Raw genomic sequence first — 21,990 nt, 5'->3', positions numbered from 1 at the left:
TAATGTCATAAAGTTCTAAGTGTCGGTCTAAGTTGTGAAGTCGTAAGAAATCATCCAAATTATTGGAATCATATAAGTTGTTTAAGAAGTTCAAGTTGTAAGATGTTGAGTCCATTGCATACTCATTCAAGTTGAGGGCTTGATGCCCTGGAGCTTTGCTCAATTACGTTGGGGGCTTGATGCCCTGGAGCTTTTGCTCAATTATGTTGAGGGCTTGATGTCCTGGAGCTTTTGCTCAACCACGACGATGGAGCTTTTGCTCAACCACGACGATGGAGCTTTTGCTCAATTATGTTGAGGGCTTGATGCCCTGGAGCTTTTGCTCAACCACGACGATGGAGCTTTTGCTCAACCACGACGATGAGGGCTTATGCCCTAGATTGGTACCACATGCATTTGCATTTCATGATGATTCAAGATGGTTTAAGACGTTAAGAGTTGCATAGTCGAGTTTAGATGCATTGTCAAGTCAGGTTGTTAAGTTGTGATGTTTTAACGAATTACTTTGTGATGTCTTTTAGTATGATGATATGTGATGATGACTGTGACTGCTATATGATGATATTTTGCTAAGATAAATGATGTTTATGTATTTAATTATAGTTGTTAAATTATAAGATGTTTATGTTGTTAAATGTAATTTATGATTTATGATCTTAATATTATTGTTTGAGAAATATCACCCCTTCTGCTTGAAAATGTTGCTCTTCGTATGGGTAACTTGCAGGTAATCAAGATTAGCTGCGGTCGTGGGTGACTATCTCTCACTGTGTCCTTAGGTGCTCTGATACGTAAAGGGACGTATTACTTTGAAAGTTTTTCATGAATTATTGTTGAACCAAGATATTATGAGATTTTATGTTGAGGCCCTTGTGCCAAAGATTTATTTAAGTTTTTGAAATTATTCCGCTGCGAAGTTTAAAATAATATGATATTGGATTTTGAAGGATAAATATTTATTTATTCAGTTTATGTTTTTAGAAAAATAATGTGACATTCCGTTTAAATTGAATTACTCTGATTTTTATTATGAAATTTTTACGTTGGGAAAACGGGGTGTTACAGGCTCCAGGATACGAGCTACAACATTATTGACCATGGGCTGATTTGTGCGATCGTGGAGAGGTGGCACGAGGAGACTTTCAGCTTCCACCTTCCGTTTGGGGAGATGACAGTCACACTTGATGATGTGGCCTCACGGGTCCATATCACGGGACGAGACGATGGAATGGATGGAGGGGTACTTGGGGTCTAGTACGAGTGATGCTCTTAAAGAGGTCGAGAAGACCAAAGGTGCACATTGCAAATTTAGCTACTTGGAGACGATATTCAAGGAGCGTTTGAAGGAGCAAAGGGATTTGGCGGCCGAGTATGGTGTGACTGAGGAGGTGCAGAGGTTGCAGGACCAGGTTGTCCGCATATATTTGCTATACTTGGTGGGGATCACGATCTTCAGTGACAAAAGCCAGTGGGTTGTGGATGTTGTCTACCTGAAGTACTTCAGAGACCTTGATCTTTGTGCCGGTTATTCATGGAGAGCTGCGGCACTAGCTCACTTGTATAAGGAGCTCAAGAATGCTTCACGTTGGAACACCAGTCAGGTGGCAGGATACCTGAGTTTGTTGCAGGTATAAATTAAGAACTATGTTTTATTTTTTAAAATGTAAGTGTATATGGTTTGTATATCTATATGTGGTTGTCTTTCGTGCAGGCTTGGGTGTTTCATCACTTCCCAGGTATGGGAAGCAAGGATGCCGGTACCGGTGCCGAGGCCACCAGAGCGTGAGCTCCTTGATGCGCGAGCTGCTCAAGATGATGGAGACCTTGCGTACTTACAGCTTAGCGGGAGGATGACCCGCATCAAAGACCACGTCTATGCTGTGATGAGAAGCGGTCTGGTGCCGAAAGGGACTGAGGAATGGCAGCATTTGGAGGATGCGTTGAGAGAGGTGCATGATGGGAAAGTTTATCGTCGTCGGGGAGCTACTGAGGGTGGCAGGGGTGGTGGCAGAGGTGGTGGCAGGGGTGGTGGCAGAGGTGGCGGTGGTACGGGTGTAGTTATTAGGAGCTGATATATTGGATTTTATGTTTATGTTTGAACATTTTGAATGCTTTTGAATTATGTAACACTTGGATAATTTTTAATGTTATATAATCTTGGCTAATTTTTAATGTTATTTGATTAATGTTTTGTTCGAAAATTATGTTGTGTTGATGATTTTAATGTTATAAGTTTGATTTACTGTTAGAACATGTCACCGGCATGATATGTCTGTTTGGAAGCAAGCAAAATGCGCCACAACAGAGGTCAGCCAAAACAGATGACTTCTGCCTCTGTACTGATGCAATCCGGATTATATAATCCGGACAGGTTTAGCACATTCCAGATTATATAATCCAAAATCATCGTTCACCACCCCCTTTTGTTGACTTTCAACGGGATGATTTACACATTTCGGATTATATAATCCGGAATAATCTAACTATTTCGGATATATAATCCGGAACAGTATTTTCATAACTGACATCATCCATCAGGGTGGATGAAGTGCCAAAATACACGAATAAATCCAGAATTAATATTCCGGAGTAGGTTCGGATTATATATTCCGGACTAGCGGTATTTTTGGAAAAAAAAATAGGGCGCGCAAGGAAAGGCGTAGGGTGGGAAAAGTAATACTCAATAAGTAATTGCAGCACACTTGTTCATTTCCTTCTCACTCTTTAGCTCATTACAAATGACAAAGCACTTTTTTCCTCCTTTTATTTCATCCATACAAAGGTTAAAACGTAAATACTAAAATTCAACACAAAAATGAGGGAAAAAATCTCATCAGCGGCTACTTTGTCGAGTTAAATGAATCAAAACTATTCAAAGCTCTATACATATTCACATCATCACAACTATGCACAACAAATCCTAAAAAATAAGAAGTGTTGGGGAATCAAATAAAGCTGCAAAATTGATGTACATAAGTCTTCTATATCTTGGAATGGAGGCCATCCTCTTGATATAATTGTTTTTGACAATCCTGCTGATAATTTGGTTTCTATCAGAAATGCTGAGTTAAACAAAACCAGTGATATTCGCTTTGAATTATGAACCAAGAACGACTTCATCTCATCCATTTATGTTTGAAGGCAGAACAACTAATTAAGCTTTAAAGAATGTTGCTTAAATCCATATGGAGGGGTTTCTGAATTGTGTTGCCATAGCATCCGATAGAAACTTGACTAGATTCTCTCGCTCAACATTTTTCTCCTTCTTAAGTTCGAGATGTCGAACCTGGAGGCAATATAAATATAAAATAGTTAATGTAACACTATCTTAGAAACAGATTGCATCATGTTGTCATATAGGCAGTATGCCCCACTTGAATAAGATTTTGTTCATGACATATAATATTAGGACAAGAAAAAAAGGGGATTCTAACAAAACACACAAAAATAAACAACTCACTCTTCAAATAGAAATTATTAGATAGCTGATGTGAGTTCTTCATTGATTAAACTATTAGATAACCTTTATGAGGATTGATAAGTTTACCAGATAAGAGATTCAAGGAAAATACCACAACTCAAATAATAAGATTGATAAAGTTTTGTATGTGGAGCGTGATAAGTTGACCTACAGACAGAAGAGAAAAGTCTAGGATTTAGAAGGAAAAAGAAGGATGACCAGCCAGTTACATTAATTATGTAGTTCAAAGGGATTAAAATTACGATAGATTCTCAGGGGAGTTTAACGTTCGTAGAAGGTATTTTACATCAGAGTAGAGAACAAATAGACAATATTATTAATACTGATTGCATGAAAAAGTCTTGGCACGTATTCGGTTTCACATTGGAAACCATCCATATATTAATTACACCCCCTCTTAAACATGATTTTAGTGAAAGAAAAAAAACTTGTTTGATTAATGTTAGATAGAATTGAAAATTTTATATCGGACTTGCATTAGGTTGAAAATTTTACACTAGGTTTTATTTATATCAGACTTGATTTTAGAGTACAAACATCCAAACATAAACTACTTCACTTAAAACTCAATCTTCTGTCTTAACCAGAAAATGGAATTTTAGAACATTATATTACCTTAACTAAACCTGCATCTGTAATAATAACGAGACATTTGATATCATGTTCATTGGCATACTCATACTGCTCTGTGAGACTTGGATCAGGGACAGGAACAAATTCGGCCTAATGACAAGAAAGATGAATGAGCAGAACCTTCAGTAATAATACTCAATCACGCTGATTAAAATTGTTTAGAAATATCAACCTTAAAATTCTCCTGCCATAATTCAGCAACTAGTTCCATGCGTTCCACCAACAGACCACCTCCTCCTCTTGAGCACACAAGAATATTGATGCTGGCTTCATTTCTGAAACAGTTGAGAGTTAAGTGCATCAGTATGTAGCCATCAGCAACTAAGCCTACTCCTGTTATTTGTGCACATGTAGGCACGCACAACACGCATAGGTAATAGGATAAAATTGAAAAGGCAATGACCTAAATGCCAGAGTTTGTAGAATGTAAAAATAACAAAACCAACAAAAAAAAAATATGTTCGAGTTTAACGACACTAACCGATTATGCTTAAAATCTACAGGACAATTCTGAATCATTGTCTCTAGTGCAAGGCTAGTCCCCACACCGGTTGGAGGATTTCCTTTCTGTTGCAGAAAGGACAGACTATTAGAAACAATATAAAATTCACAGACAAAAGAAGCTTTAAGTTATCCAAGACTGCTACAGGCGGTAAGAAAACACCATGAACAACTGAAGCATATGCAAAAGAAACATGCTGATATCGTCAGTAAAGATAACTGTCACTAATATGTTGAGGGAAAAGGTAACAATAAGTATTTAGAGCACGAAGCACAAACAAACACATCAATGAATACTTAATCATATTCGGACCAATGAGTTTAAGCATGATTAGTTGATGGTACAGTTAGGGATCAAAGCAAACAAGAATCAAATTATATATAATGGTTAAAAATACATAGAAATACGTGATTTCGAACATTCTGGAAGAATGCTCGACTGTCAGAATTGTGAAGAGAAAAATTAGTATAGAAGACACAGGTCGTGTTAATGGCATTAAGAAGAAATTAAATTTGAATGCATAACCTACATAGTCACTACTCCTCAACTGATGAAGCAAATAGTCATATCTACCACCAACAGCTAGCAAGACACCTTCAGAAAGTGATCCAGAACTGTTCTCCTTCCTTAAGTATATCTTCCAAGAAAAATTCAACTTCATCAGAATCATAAAAAGATTCAAAACATACATATTTCTAGCCCTTCTTCTTCCTTGATGCAATCCAAAGAACCATTAGGCAATATGAATATTCCAAATATAGAAATGCACCTAGTTCATTATCAATAAAAATAAATGCACTACAGTTTCTAGAATAGGGGTAATTCTATTTTACAAGTAGTCAAGTATGAATGACTTAAATAGTTATAATTACAATTTTAAAAGGTAGTAAAGGCACATCATAAAAAACAGGTGAACTTAAGAAATTAAGTGCATTTTCTACATCATATATTGCAATATATGATACATTATCATCCTGATATTCTTTCAATATAACAAAGCAGATGTTTAGATTCCCAGTTAGAATCTGGTGAGGACATATAGTTGGAGAAGAAATGGATGTTGGACTGGTGGATTTGAGTTCATTTTTCTTTTAAATGAAGCAGTAAAAAGGAGATGAATTTCTTTAAACTTAATAGTTGGTGACTCAGACGGATAAATAGTAGTTATCAAATTTTAGTTCCATACTCTATACCAATAATTTGGTGTATTACTTGTTATGATTAATTATCTTTTATCGTAATTGTTCCACTTCTTTTCCAATATAACCTAATAATAACCTCCATTTATTGACTGACTCTGACACATATGTTTGCATATTTTTAATTGTCTGTGAGCATATTGATCATGCCAAGATGGACATCACTCAATATCAATCTTTTTCAGCCACCTTATTATATCATGTTGAAAACACTACGCAGAAAATAGCTTGGAATAGTGACAGATGGACAAATACAGATAATACAGAAAATGTTGTATGTGAGTGATTCATATACTAATTAAGTTCGAACAACCCAGGCGCAAGAGATTAATATGTCTAGTATGACTCTTCAATGAAAGTACAACATATAGATGGTTGCTAGTGAGTGATTCATATACTAATTATATATAGCACAGCACCTCTTACTCCAAGTTTCAAATAGTTATATTTACAAAGGACAATTCATAAATAAGGAGGGAGGAGTGTTTCTTACAAAGTGCAATAATAAAATCCATACCACAAAGGTGTAATATTTTTATGAAAATAAATGACAAATTCATGGTACCTGAAAAAACAAATCTCTATGATAACTTTCGTTTGGCGGCATTAATGCATCTATATATACATTTTTGTCAATCCTCCAAATTCTCAAGAGGCTGGCAAGCTCAGACAATTCATCAAGTGCCTTGAAGGTACGCTTATCTGCATTAGTTTACTATTTTCCAATGAGTATCAACTTCCTTCTATAATGTGTAAATGTATATTTCAATCTAACCACAGATATATACCAGATGGTAGAGCACCCCTTAGTCTGGGAAGTGCCTGACCTGCAGATCCACAGAATCTCAAACCTACAGTCTGCAACCTATTTACCATAGCTTCAGCTAAACCCAGTTCCTGGAAAAGCATTAAAATTGCAAATACATTAATTTTGACTGAGAATTGATTTGCTAATTACCGAAAGAAACTATGAAAACTTCCACAACAACAATAGTTATTGCAGCCAAACATACAAGATTCCTAAATAAATTTTCTCACCTGCAGAAGCTGCCGCCTTATCACTGCCCATTTTGATTTCCTTTCTGAGGATTGAGGACGCAAAGAACCCATCATTGAAAGAAGCTTCAAAAAATCAAAGATCAGTCATACTATATTCTTAAAAACTTAATAATATCGGTTTCTTGATTACACGGCTAACATACCTCTGCTACTTTGAGTCTGTGTTCTACCTTGATTCCAGTCCATGACCAAATTGCACCCAGGAGGTCAGCATGGTTTAGATGAATGTCACACAAGTCTTCATGGAAAAAACAAGTGACTATGTCTTTCGTGACCTATAATACAGTCGGTAAGTTGCTAAGTATGCTATGTTCATTACTAGCAAGTGATCAGCATTATAATATGACAGTCTAAAGGATTTCAGACACAAAATGAACAAAATACAGGTTTAGTAGTAAATACTGTCACATATATTTTATTTTGCAAAAATCTATTAAAAATAAGTTATAGATTTATTGACCATGCTGATGAAATATACAATTTTTCCTTTTACTGGCAGTAGTATTACAACAACTGTGTAGCAAAATACTATCATGGGTAACTGTTTATAATATGCAGAACTTAATAAAAAAGATAAAATAAAATGAAAAGAATTATAAAATCTACAAGGATACAGTAGAAAATATCACCTTTATGACCTCGGCCTCTGTCAATGCTGAAGTACCACCAATAATGTCAAAATCTCCCTGTAGAAAAATGGTTTTGTATTGATGGGTTTCAATAATCAATAAATTTTGTTTGAAAGTTTCACGCAAAGCATCACAAACCATTACAGAAGCCCCAAAGTCCAAACAGATTATTTATGGAATGCAGAGGAAAATACTGGAATATTTTAGATTCTTCTTTCACCAAAAAACAACAAAAACCAAAAAGGAGAAATATCGATTATTTATTTTGTACCTTCAGATTGAGTCAAAAACAATAACCACAGAAATAGTATGTAGAATGGTACCTGAAGGTAACGGTTTGGTGATGAATGCCCAACTGCTCTTCTGTAAACGTATGATATCTCGTATCGTTTGAATGAAGATATCTACACATGATTTATATTGTCTCAGATTTTTCATGCTTTTTTGAAAGCCAGCTAAAATAATAGAGAAGCAATGCCAAAACTGTCAAGGACATTTTCTTTCCTATCAGATACAGTTCAGAATTCAGATATAACACACCTTTTCCCTCCTCTGCATTTTATATCTTGTTTTAATAGGCAGGCTTAAGGTCTTATTGGCAAGACTACTGATAACTCAAAAACAATTCTTTCTATAAAATTTAGGTTTTAATTTAGCTCTTTCCTTTAGTAACATTAGTATAGGCTCAGTTTGTAAAAATTTACAGGCTAAACCATTAAGAGATATTTAGAGTTAAATCATCTATCATTGGTCCTAAATTATTCTACATAAGCAAAGACAATATGTCGTCGTGTGATCCATGTAGTTGATCCCACTAAGTGGGTTAAACTTAAAAGCTTTGGTGGTTGTTATTCAAGCACAATTTGATTTATAACTCGAATTACATTTTTTACATTACAAAAACCCTCATAAGAACAATCAATTTGATACTTTTGCTATTTAAGTCTTAAATGATTTCCATATAAGTAAGAAATTTTGGAGAACCAATCGCAACGCAGTTGTTGTCACTATGTAAGAACAAAGGCACATTATATAAATAAGACCAAAGCATGATTCTGTAGGTATTATGTTTTCTAAAACCCCACTGACCAGGCAATGCCCTCTAATCTACTATGAATTTTTAACAAAGAATATTAAAAAATAAAATTTAAAAAAAAGGGCAAACAGGTGCTCTAAAGCTCCCACATACGCAGGATCCAGGAAGGGGTCCCACCCTTTTTGGTGTATGGTACGCAGCCTTACCCTGTTTTTTACACAAGAGACTATTTCCAGAACTTGAACATGTGACCTTTCAGTCACGTGACAACAACTTTACCATTGCGCCAAGGCTCCCCCTTTAACAAACAATATTATGTTGCAAAATAATTTTATAATAAATCTTGAAGGATATTGTAATACTATCGGGTTTCCAAACTAATTGTGAGTTGTTACTCAAGTCTCAAACACAAGATTTTGCATTCCAAACACCCTCGTAAGAACAACAAAATCGTTAAATCATACTCTATGTCTTAACTGATTTCCATTTAAGTAAGAAACCACGTAGCCATTCTCATCAGAGAACCAACACCAACACAGTCATTGTGACTATACGAGAACAAAGGCACAATAACCAAGCATGATTCTGTAGCTACTGTATTCTAATAATCCCAAGAACCAAGTAATTCCATCCAATCTACTATGAGTAGTTTTGTTAAGAGTCCCGCATTAGAAGTGATATGACTTGAAAAGGTGTTTATAAGTGGGAGGCATGCCTCACCATCTCTGAAGCACGGGTACTCCAATTTGCAAAACGTACCCGTACCGGGTACTCCGCGGGTACTGGTACTCGTATGGTACTCGTACTGTACGCACCCATGATGTACCAATTTTTTTTTTTAGTTTTTAAACCTTGGTACAGTTACGGTACGGCGGTGGTACTCTCAGGGTACGCATAACCGTTTTTTTCTTGAGAAAATGAGGTTTTTCATTTAAAATTAAATGTGAAGGAAAAGGAAATAATGCAACTTGGAACTGCAACTATTGCAATATATCATACAAGGATTCTTATTTTAGAATAAGATGTCATTTGCTCCTAGAAAAGAAAAAGGGATAGCTATTTGTCCAAAAGTGACGAATGAATATCTTGCTGAGATGAAAGAACTTGATAGAATTGCTAATGAAAAAGCAAATCCAGTACAAGAAGTTCATTTTCCTACCGGAACTACAAGTTTGAATCCACCGGTTGAGCAATATAATTTCCTCATGCTATGTTATTTTAAATTAATTTTTTTTATCCTAACGTACCCGTACCTTTGTTTTTTGAGAAATGCCGTATCCCGTACTCGCACCCGTACCCGTACCGGGTCCCGTACCCGCACCCGTGCAACACAGCTCACCATACAAACCAGTTTTGCAAGTTGAATTAGACCAAAACCCAAATTTTAAGATCGTGTGAGTGCTGATTTTGTAGGAATGAGTTAAGTCCAAACCCATATTCTAAAATGTTAAAAAAAACAATTATATGATGCAAAACAATTTTATAGTGAATCTTGAGGGATGTTTTAATACTACTGACTTTCCCAATACATGCTGTTTTGTTTGAAGAGTGTCATTTATATCCATAAATCCAATATTACAAAGCACACCATTATGTTCTCTACTCATTAAAATCATTATTGTACAACTCATACAACAAATCATACTACTAAAGGGCGTTTAAAACCACACATCTCTTTGCATCAATAGTAAATCAATTATTGCAATATATATCATATTATATTCAAATTTTAATGTAACGAAATACATTTTAAGAAAAAATTGAAAAAATGCAAAGAAATTAAATCAAGCTAATATGTACATTACCTGGTTAGATATAATCCAGTTCACGAAAGGCAAACGCAGCTCATGGGAAAGTTCAAGCATGGCTCCACCATGGGTCAGGAGTTTAACTGCATTTCTACTTCACGAAAATCAAACCCAGCAATCTTTTATCTAGGTTGTCTACCAAGAACTAAAACAAAAACTAGTAATGAAATTTAAAGGAAGATATTGACCTGTTAAACTGTGGACAATCATCCAATAATCGCATTGGTGATATTTCTAGGTGTTTAGCACAATGCTGCCTGAAAATTTCCTTGTTGACATCTACAACATAATCTCGGACCTCGGTTACAAAATCTGTGTGCTGAATGGATGAACTGTTATCTCCAACTGACCCCAATCTACCAACCTGACGAATGTGTTTTGTGCTTAACATCTCTTCATCAAAGATAGCATTTAAAACTTTATCGTAAATGCTTGTATCCTCTGATTTCTGCATTGTTCGCAGGATATCTGAACATAGAGAACTGACACTGAATCAGGGTAATGCAAGAAACTTAACAAAAAAATAAACAAATTAGCTAAAGGACTTACGATTCTTAATGTCTACGGTCTGTACTAAAATGCATATATCATAATGAAATTTCAGTTTGCATTATTAACTGTAATTGTCAAGATCATCTGATTTTTTGTATTTTTCTATACTCCTTGGGAGTAGCCACTCATTAAAAAGTTTCATATTCATAGAAAGCAAGCATTCAAGAGAGCAAAATATACACATAACTGATATATTACTTTTATGTAAAAAATAACACATATAGCCACTGGTAGCTGTAACAAATTAGAGTTCTTTAGCAGGAAAAGAAAAAACTATCAATATCATGAACCAACTACAGAAAGCTTAATGTGTTGCGCGTTCATGAATGTTTTTATATATCTAGTACACACTCCCACACTCATGAACCCTTTGGCCTTATCAAACGCTGACCGCTTGGTCAGAGGCCTTATTATAATGTCATGAGCTAACTCTCCTAAAATAGTTTGTTGGGGTGGAAATTTATACATGGTTTTTATATCTAATATAGCATGCACATACACTGGATGCGGCTGGACACATGTAACCAAGAACACTCGCACACATCAAGAATATAGTTAGAAACATATGCAGTTCTCACCATATCAGAAACCAAAACCTCTAAATAGATGTAATCATACTCTTGTATTTTCATAATGACAATAAATTTCATAAATTTCTAGACTACCTTCCAACACAAATTGATGGGAATTGGGAATGCATTGAGTTCAAGCGTTACAAAATGCGCGCGCGTGTGTGTGGTGGTGGTGGGAGGGGGGGCTTATGGTTAGCACAAGACTCGAAAGTCGATACTATTTGGCCCATGTAACTGACCGCACCTAATGAGATAAGATGATGAATTCTTTTGGTGGATAACGACTTGTACTGCGTAGGTTCATTACAATAATAAGTTGCAGAATGAACAACAAAGGTCATAATCACTTGCCATCCAACAATTCAGACTCCATTCGTGGAGGAAATGCATTCTGCAAAAGTTCTGTTGCAGACGGGCGATCTGAGGGACCTGGAGACATTAACTGCCGCAGCAAGGATTCCTGTTCTGGAAACTCAGCAACCCATGAAGGTGGAAACTTCGCTTTCTGTTTCAGATCGGATAAAACAACGTGCCTCTCCATTGCAGTCCCAAATGGATGCCAAAGCTCAAAGAAAACCACTCCTAAGCTGTACATGTCAGCCTGCACATCAATTAAACCCAAGAATTACATAAGTTTGCTCGAAGCAAACATTGTTATATGGCTAGAAAAGGATAGTGCTGAATGCTTTACACCTTTTCATCAATCTTAGGCCATCCTTGCTCAATCTCAGGAGCTGTATAGAAATATGTCCCAACTTGTCCAGTGCCATCAATGGAAACTCCAGTTGTATCAGCAGGATGGGCTAGATCTTGATCCAGCTGCTCCAACTTCAAGAACTTGGCTGAAAGAAAAAGAAAAGAAAATTTGAGAATTCATTCACGAACAAACACCACTCCCTCCAGTGTAGAAAGCTCACACATTAACAGGGCATTGTTTTATATGAATTTTTAGACCAAATCAGAAACAGCGAAACACTACACCAAGAGTTACATAATGTCACTGCACACACAGGAAAATGTGTATAAGTGCAGGCATTTATTAATGACCTCGACTGTATTACAAAGAGAATTATATGGATAAATGAAAATTGCAGATGCAAATCAGGATGCAATTGGAAACCTTGCTAGCCTACAGATTACTAGGCCTATCACATATTCTAATAATTTCATGAGCACCAATCACATATATTGAAGTTGTTCATTGTTGTGATAATCTAGATAGAAAAAATATTGGAAACATACACGAAGAAAAAGAAAATAAGTAACTAAAGGATTGAAGATCTTACCGAGACCAAAGTCACCAATTTTAATATCATTGCGAGCATCAAAGAATATGTTACTTGGTGTTAAGTCCCGGTGAATTATTCCTTGCCCATGTATGTGTGCCAAACCTTCTACTATTTGGCGAAACAAATGCCAGGCCAATTCTTTGTCAAAATGATTATATGATTCAAACATCTGGCGAAGAGTCCTTTGAACCCAACAACAATGACATTTAGTGAATACCACATAATTAACAATAATGAGTGTACTTGTGAAATTTTGTATACATGAGTCAAGAATTAAATGAAACAATAGACACAAACACAATAACAATAACAATCATATACAACACAAGATCAGCCTATAAGTACCCTATTTACATTGCTTCTATCAGCCACCCTCATCTGGAGCATATAAATGACATACACCAAGTTTGTTACACACATAACTGATTCAAGGACCTTCAATCTTTAGTGAAGACCTCTACCAGTTGATAATTTGAATTTACAAAACTAGTATAATGACCTATACCTAAATATGTTTGATCCTCTCATGGAACGCTGGATTTGAGAGAATAAAAATGAGTGTCGTCTCTGTAACCTCTTCAGACCTTCATTCTACAACCAATCTTATTCTTTTTTCTTTTTCTTTTTTTTTTTTTTTTGTGGGGGGGGGGGGGGGGGGGATAACAACCGATCTTATAAGAACGGTTGGGCTCAAGCACAAAATCGACCATCTTGGCGCGGTAGTCTTTATGTTCCTAGAATTCAAGCAAAGTTTGATGTTGGAGGCCCACATATTATAGTTTTTTTTGTCTAACTTGTCAGTTGACAGTGGGGCACTGATATAGTTGGTGAAAATGGAAGGATCAGACTTCAGATGATTAGAATTCGGTGTGAATCAACAAAGAAAAGTAAGAAATAGCAGTATAGCACAATTATGGAAACAAATAATTGTAAGGTATAAACCAAGCACTACAAATATTGACAAAGACTCGTCGGAATGTGCGGCAAACAGTGGCGGCAATGTTAGGTTACACGCGAGAAAGAGCACAAGTGGGTGTGTTTGATATCTAAGGATGGTTTGATCCAACAACTGCAAGCCAGACCTAGTGAAAGGCTGGACGAAAACTGAGACTGACAAGCTGACAGCAACAGTTAGAGATGTACAGTGGCAGTGAATTGAAGGAAGCCTATTGGAAACGGCAGCAGGAAATAAAAACACGGCCAAAGAAAGTGGAGACCGGACAAACATGTGGACTGTATGAATTCCAATTGAAAAGTATATTTCAACTTTCGAGCCTCCAAGTTCCCAACAACAAAAATTTCCTTCAGTTATAAATGCCCCGACTTTCATGTCCAAAACTTACTAGTCATTATACTACATTAACTGCCAAAAGGAAAGACCTCTTTTCTAATACAAAAGGAGAAGTTCAATAAGAAGAGAAAATAATTATGAAGAACTTAGCTCTCTGAAAATCTTACCTGGGACAGTACTCCATTTGTATATAAAGATATGTTGATTCAAGCTGATTCTCAAGCCCAATAGCATCATTGGAGCTTGCAGCTTTGTAGCTGAAAGTAGAGCTTGCAGCTTTGTAGCTGAAAGTAGAGCTCGCTGGAGTTCTTGATTCCCCAGCAGGATCGCCATAAGAATCTGCAACTCCAGTTTCAAACCATGCCTGGAAGTTTTACAGCTATTAAAAATTTAAAACCATCATATGACCACATAATATTGTGGTAAACTAAAACATTTTATTTGCATTTCTATTTATAGACTCTTCCAAAAACTGTGCACTAGAGCATACAGTTAATGCAGCAACATAAGGAAATAAAAAATCTGATACAAGAAACAAAAGTTTCCATAATATGAAAATTTGTGCAAAAAATAAAAACCTTTATACCTGATAATACCGAACAACATGTTGATGTTGTAAACGAGAAAGCGTAGCTACTTCCCTGATTTTCTCACCATAGATAGATGGATAAACAGGTAAGTTATTGTAATTAAAAAACGAGTAAACAGTTACATATAAACAGTAAGAAAAGATAAGAAATGGGCAAAGCTGGCAGTAATCAAATAAATATATTCTCTCTCTTAGAATTTTCAACACAAGAAAAAAAAAATGAAATGGGGAGGACAAACAACGTAAAGGAAAATAAACTACTCCCTCCGTTTCAAAATGAGTGTCGCTTTAGCTAAAAAAAATTGTTACAAAATGAATGTTACTTTCAGTTTCCAATGCAATAATAACTTTTTCTTTTCAATTGTACCCTCCAATTAATACTCTGCACACTACTTCCAAAGTATTACTTTTAAAACTAACCAATAGTTAATAAGGATAATTTGGTAAAATAACCATTCTCTTTCTTTTAATCATTGCATTTCTTAATATGTGTGTAAACACCTAAAACGACACTCATTTTGAAACGGAGGGAGTATATCAAAACATGAGGTGAGACAATACATAAGATATGTCATACGTATACCATGACATCTAATTGGCCAATAAAAAAAGTTCATGTGTGATGCAAAGGTGAAGTACACTCATACTTATTTACAAGCCATACTTGCCCTCCCCTTGGTTTTAATTTAAATTCTCCTCTGCGTGTCATTTCAATTTTATGCAACGAAACATTTGCACCAATTAAATAAATTGACCATGATATCTTTTCACAATTTTTTTCTTTTTCAAATCTCTTTTAAATCTGCATTCATCTTCCATCACAAATCCTATCTTCTAGCTTTATGATCTACATCAGACATCAGCTCTATTTTTTGTCATCAACAAATAATGGCTCTAAATTATATTTGATTCCCTCAATATAATTTAACATATAGCTACGGGGATACTAGTTGATGCAGCTGTACAGGATTTCAATAAGTTTGAGAACACTAAGATACAAGATTTTAAAGATATTTAGGTTAAGCAATAGTAAAACCGAAGGAGGAAATATTTTGTAATAATGAGATCAATAATTTAACGTAACAATAAGATCGAAGATCAACCTCAGAATCTAATACAGGTAGATGAAATGCAAAGTTATGCCTAGTTGTCTAGTTGAAATCCTACAATAAATTATGTAGACCAAAAAATGGTGGGTGGCAAGGAAATTAATCGATGAAAATGTTGACAAATTGACATGCTTAGTAACGGATATATCTTCAAACACCACCACAGTTAAGACTTTTATCAGAATATGAAGTTTTTAAGCGCAATCATACTTTCCGTATGACCAATAAAACTTATGTCAAAGAACGAAATCAATCCTTGGATTCTGAAGAAAGTTTAGTTTCAACAGCAGTTACGATTACTGCTTCAAAATGTTTCATCAACCCAAAGTTAATCATAAACTACAGCATGCAGGAGTTGGATCAGAAAGTGCAGATGACAATACAGCCCGTTTTGTAAAAAGAAATTGAAGATTTGCAAAAACTGGATCAGGTAAATATTCTAATATTAATCAATGACTGTAAATGTAATGCTTTGGCCATAATTACATAATCATGCACTGAATTATATACATTAGTGAAAAAGCTGTAGCAAGTTCCTTCCTAGATCAATTAAATTCACCTTAATATTCGGTCAGGCATGCTTTTGTCCTTAAGGCGAATTTTCTTCATTGCATACTGCCTTCCATCGAGTTTATTTTTGCACAACACAACGTGACCAAAACCACCATGACCTATTTACATTGTCAAGCAAAATGTTTCAGTAAATGATTAGAGATATGAGAAAATCCAGTTAAATAATCATCTTTTAATAAAAAAAGTTCATTGAAATGATTAAAAACATTTCCAAAGCTATAATAATTCATGCTATCTTTTCCAGCAAACACAAAGGCCAGGCAATCAAGATCATTGACAAAAAGAAATTATAGTACTCTACCATCATCATGGGAGACATCTAGGAGCATATGACATCAAAGAATATTATTATATTATTATATATATAAAACTCGACACAAGTTCATGAAGTTCCTTTACCAAGAGGGCGTAGCTCCTCAAAATCATTTAAATATCGAGAACTGTGTTGAACTGTATTAGAGCCTCCAAGATCAGAAGAAGGTGTCCAAAATTGAGATATTCTCGATGATGCCTAGACAAAACAAATAAATAATAAAAAAAAATAAACAAAAATTTAGTGGTAAGAAAAAGAGTATATTTCCCCATAAGATTTGCCAACCAGGTGTTTCTTGAAGATATGATCAAAGGTTTTGTTGAAAAGGGAAGGTGGTTTTGATGCCATATCACGTGCCGAGTCAGAAAATATCTGGAATACAACTCAAAGGATTAGGGTCATTCTAGACCTGGAAATTATTTGAAAATGGGAGTAAAAATATTATTGTTTTGGTAAAATAGCAATCTAGTTTATACCCCTAAATTGTACAGCTCTGTTGCTAATTGAGGCAAAGAGTCAGCCAAGGTACCTTTAGAGGCACAAACAAGGCGAAGCATGTGAACCTGATGCAAAACAAGGAAAAACAAAATTAATGTTGAGCGTAACTCTGCTGTGACAAGCTGATAACCAGTAAATTTTGAGTTTTTACCATTATTAGATCCTTTTCTATTGTTTGAGATGCTTGGTGATGAGGCGACACAGAAGATAGAGACTCTGTAGACTCACTGTCAGACATATCTTTGTTATCTTCTGTTGTATACTCATCCACAATAAAATACTGCATGTGAAATGATAGAAAATAAAGGAATTGGCATAAACAGGTGTCTCAAACAGATGCAGACCAATTACAATGGTGCCAAAAAAATATGAGAGAATTTCTAAATTTCAATGAAACATGAATGATTTCCCATCAGAATAGAGGCATGTTGCATCAATTCAAGGAATTTCCTCGTATATGTCCATTCGAGTTATCTTTAATTAGTTCATTTGAACAAACCTGGGACTCTCGCATAAACAGTATGAGCCTAAAAATCCAGGTAGGTCTGGGTTTAAAAAGAGTAATCAGGTAAGGCTTTTCCTATCAGGACAGGACCAATGATTATATCTTGACATAGGATGACATACACAGACATATATATTACATTTCCATCCCTCTATAACATAACATTTTTCTGATTTTAACTCATTTATTGCGCAATTATTTCAAACGTCAAACCTACAAATCCAGACAAAAACAAAGGTTAAGAACTTCTAAATTACATGATCTGCATTGTTCGTCTTCGTGTGCTTAATTAAAATTCAACAATCTAATGCATTAAACCTTTCAGGAATTACATCAAATATTGTGCACCATCTGATCAAATTGCTTAACTCATTTTCCTAAAAATCCATGACCATTATCATTACCATTTTTTTGTTCAGGTGGAAAGCAAGATACCAAAAGTCCAAAAATCATTGAAAGACTCGTCAACTTCAACAGTTAGCGACATAATTCTGGCCGGATAATAAATTTAACAAGAGTAGTTCTTAACATAGGATATATAGGAACAAAAGTAAAAAAATAAAAAATAATTACTGATGTCCAACAAACAATACACGACCCTTACAACAAGCAAATCATGTCCTTTACATTACCTCTTTCTCACCTTCATTGTCGTCCCCTACCAAACCATCCACCAGAGATCTACTTGAATGAGTTAAAGTTGAGCTATTGTTATTGTCTTCACTAACTTCTCCGACAGTATCTAATTTGGCAGGAAGTTCTTGCAATATGAACGGGTTTTCCTTGCTATCAGATTTTTTTTCCCGAGCTTCTATTCGTGGTTTGGAGGCATCTAACTTAGAGGAAGGAAGAGAAGAAATTTTTACAGCAGGTTCATCAATTCCAAAACCCCAATTCCAGGACTCTCCATAGCCACTGAAAAGGTCGATGAAACCATAGACAAAAGATCTATTCTTATTTGAAGATGCCATATCCTTGGGACACAGTTCATCTATGCCCTCTGTAGTTGAGTGTGAAAACTTCTACAATCCGAGGATAGAAGCATAGCACCATCAGTTTAAGTAGAAAATTAACTTTTTCATAGAAATAAATGATTGATCAAACCTCAAAAATTATATAAGAAATTAAAGAATATCAACACTGACATCTACAATATTCTTTTCTTTTAAAAACAAAATACTAACTAATATTGATTTTATGATTACAACCTTCAGTGAATAATAATAAAACGAATGAATAATAATAGTTACAATAGCTTAACAGAAAATAGTATGTAAGAAACAGTAATCTCACAGATTCAGTTGGTTTGGCAATAGGCTCAATTCTAGACAGAAATTCTTGAGCAGCCTCAACTAAATTAAAGATCATCACTCGTCCCTCCCTAGCATTTAAATTGGCCTGGAAAATGGCAAGAACAAAAGATCACTACATTTTACACACAACAAAGAATATATCACCCTTGCCACACTCAAACAAAGAATACATCACGAATTAACTGTGAAACAATAGTTAATACCAAATGAACAGGCAAGCACCTGATCAAGGAGGAGAGACAAAAGTTTATTAGCATCGGTTTGTGATAAACCCATCTCGGGAGTAATCTGCAACTTGGGACACTTGAAAGGATACCCAGGCAGGCACCTAGCCAAAAAGAAAAGAGTGAAAAACAATGATTGACTTTAGAGCAACAAAGATCCCCTTCTTCAGAAACAAAAATAGAAAGCAACCTACGTAGCACAGACACTTCAGATTGAAGGTAGACACGGACACATGCATTTACATTGCATTAAACCGTTTCCATTTTCTTAAACTGTTATCGGTGTTTACATGTCAGTGTCATGTCTGAAGTGTGTGATTCGTGAAAATTGTTGAGTATGGCTCATAAATACTAACAAGTGTACACTGTAAACCCTAATCTTTCAATGATAACACAAAGGAACTGCAGTCAGAGACGTAGGCATAATTGGCCAAACTTCATTAACAAATATCAGATGTTCATTGTTTGTGTTTATTGATTTTTAACTCTTTTGAACAGGTTGTTGTTCTAACTGAAGAAATCACATAACATACCTGACAACAAGAAGAGCGGAAACATCCACATCCTCATAACCCATGTCATTAGAGTAAGGCCTGTTCAATCTCAAACAGAAGTGAAACAATGATGATTAAAATAATATTAATAATAATAACAGCAACAACAATAACAATATGATATCACCATTAATTAATTAGTTAATTAATTGATTAATTAATTAATTAATTAGGAGCATGATTGGATTGGCTTATTTGAGCTTATAAGATTTGTGAGACTATTTGGGAGAACTTGCGAAAACAACTTATGGCATTATCCATAAGCTGTTTTCAGCTTATTTTCATAAGTTCTCCAAGACAAGATAGCTTATAGCTTATACAGAAAGCAATTTAACTTCATTTCATCTTTTAATATAGAAATAGTGAATGCATAAGCTCTTATCATGATAAACACATGTGTCGTAAGCTGCAAATAAGTTGTTTATCGAAACCTGCTCAATTAATCATGATTATGAAGCAACAAACCTGAGCTTAATAACAATTCGAGGTGGCGATCCAGGAATAATTTGGCAATCCTCTTGAAAAATTGCACACCTAATCAAAAATTAGGAAACGAATTAAATATGAATTGTATCGAAATGAATGAGTGTGAATGAGTTGAAGTGAAGTTAGTTACAGTGCAGTGATTTCTTCGGAGAGTTGTTCATTGTTATCGTCATCGTTACGGAATTGAGAAGTGTGGTGGTCTTTGGAAGAAGGTGTTCTTGCTTTGTTTCTTCTTCCTCCGCCACCTCCTTTCTTCTTCTTGTTCCCCATTGATTGATTGAGAAAGCTTCGATCAAAACGAGCGAGAGTGGAAGAATGAAGCACCAATGGCAGTTACGAGATATTGACGAGAAATTGAAGAATGACGAAATGTGTGTGTGTAGTCAGAGAAGGTGGCGCTTCATTACATCAGCAGCACCAAGTTACACTGTTACAGAGTAAGGAAGGGGAAATGCTTGGGTTTTGTATAATTCTTTTTTTTTCTTTTCCTTTTTTGGTACAGGTGTTTTGAATAATTCTAACACAGTTTCACATTACTTACTCCCTTTTTTTAAAATAGGCTTAAATATGGAAATGGTCCCGCAAATATCTGGCGTTTTGGTTTTAGTCCCTGTAAAAATATTTTTTTTGTTTTAGTCCATGCAAATATAGAATATTTGGTTTTGGTCTTTGGTATTTTGTTTTAGGGTTAATTATGTTTCTAGTCCCTATAAAATAGCGACCTTGTGAGTTTAGTCCTTACTTAATTTTAATAGCATTTTTAGTCCCTAATTTTGTTTTTCTGCACTGAGTATTAGTCCCTACTCAATTCAAATTTGTTTAATTTATGCTTAAACTCTTAAATTTTTGAACAATTTTTTGCAGACATGTTTAAAACATTACTAAAAGTTCCTCCGCAAAAAATTATCGCAAAATTTGATTTCTACATCCAGATTTTATTACTTTTTATCTTTAACTTTTGTCGTTTTAAAAAATTCATATTTAATTCATTTCATGTCAGAAAATTCTAAATTTTAGTAAACGAACCTTTCATAGTGTTCTAATCTTGTCTTAAAAAAATCGTTCAAAAATTTAAGAGTTTAATGATAATTAATCAAACTTTGTTTTAGCAGGGACTAAAATTATAAGTAAATTTTTTTTTATAGGGACTAAAAATGCTATTAAAATTAAGTAATGACTAAATTTACAAGGTCGCTATTTTATAGGGACTAGAAACATAATTAACCCTTTGTTTTAATCCTTGTAAAATCATTTCATATTGAAATTGGTCCCTATAATATTCATTTTAGTCCTCATTTTGAGGGACTAAAATCAAATATTCTACATATTACAAGGACCAAATCCAATATGAATCAATTTTACAAAGACTAAAACAAAATATTCTACATATTGCAGGGACTATTTTCATATTTAAGCCTTTTAAATATAAGCAAATTTCACTTTTTTATGTTCATTCGATTAATGATGTATGTGGCTCATATTATGGAACACATACATCATTAATTGAATGAACTTAGAAAGTCAAATTTGCTTATGTTTAAAAACGGATGGAGTACTTTTTTTACTATCGCCTTCATCTTTGATTATAAGACCCTTTTGAGAAAAAAATTTGTTCATTTTTATAAGACCCATTTTGGTATTTCCAAGTACATTAATTATTTCTTTACCAACATACCCTTATTTAATTTGCATCTTTTTCTTCAATCAACAATAAATATTATGTTGAAAACATAAATTAACTCTCTCTCTTAAGAATAAAATTGTAAAAACAATAG

At 34.7% G+C, this 21,990-nt stretch overlaps 1 protein-coding gene across 4 annotated transcripts; it reads right to left on the bottom strand.

Moving 5' to 3' along the window:
- Window positions 1–2,816: 2,816 nt before the first annotated feature.
- Window positions 2,817–20,641, bottom strand: GCN2 (protein kinase family protein). 4 transcript variants are annotated; one of them, XR_015006522.1, is made up of 29 exons: window positions 20,346–20,641; window positions 20,195–20,263; window positions 19,709–19,768; window positions 19,174–19,279; window positions 18,932–19,036; window positions 18,271–18,660; window positions 17,285–17,413; window positions 17,112–17,198; window positions 16,921–17,007; window positions 16,722–16,833; window positions 16,309–16,420; window positions 14,638–14,692; window positions 14,219–14,415; window positions 12,758–12,942; window positions 12,165–12,313; window positions 11,823–12,072; window positions 10,536–10,815; window positions 10,345–10,441; window positions 7,827–7,907; window positions 7,504–7,560; window positions 7,018–7,149; window positions 6,854–6,937; window positions 6,604–6,712; window positions 6,381–6,517; window positions 5,146–5,242; window positions 4,596–4,681; window positions 4,287–4,389; window positions 4,097–4,204; window positions 2,817–3,286 (listed from the first exon to the last, which is right to left on the bottom strand). XR_015006522.1 is itself a non-coding variant. In XM_085702325.1 (29 exons), exons 1-29 carry the CDS (start codon window positions 20,483–20,485, stop codon window positions 3,176–3,178), a joined length of 3,726 nt encoding a protein of 1,241 aa, XP_085558451.1. In that variant the 5' UTR covers window positions 20,486–20,641; the 3' UTR covers window positions 2,817–3,175. The 4 variants fall into 4 exon arrangements, 2 of the variants coding, with proteins under 2 accessions (XP_085558451.1, XP_085558452.1); XR_015006523.1 differs by having other exon boundaries at window positions 10,345–10,438; XM_085702325.1 differs by having other exon boundaries at window positions 5,146–5,253.
- Window positions 20,642–21,990: the final 1,349 nt, after the last annotated feature.

The sequence above is a fragment of the Medicago sativa genome, chromosome 4 (genome assembly GCF_051527215.1).
Source record: "Medicago sativa cultivar Bolivia chromosome 4, Bolivia_mono, whole genome shotgun sequence".
NCBI classification, from domain to species: domain Eukaryota; kingdom Viridiplantae; phylum Streptophyta; class Magnoliopsida; order Fabales; family Fabaceae; genus Medicago; species Medicago sativa.
The sequence above is the reverse complement of the archived record's forward strand: the minus strand, read 5'-3'. Positions and strand labels throughout refer to the sequence as shown.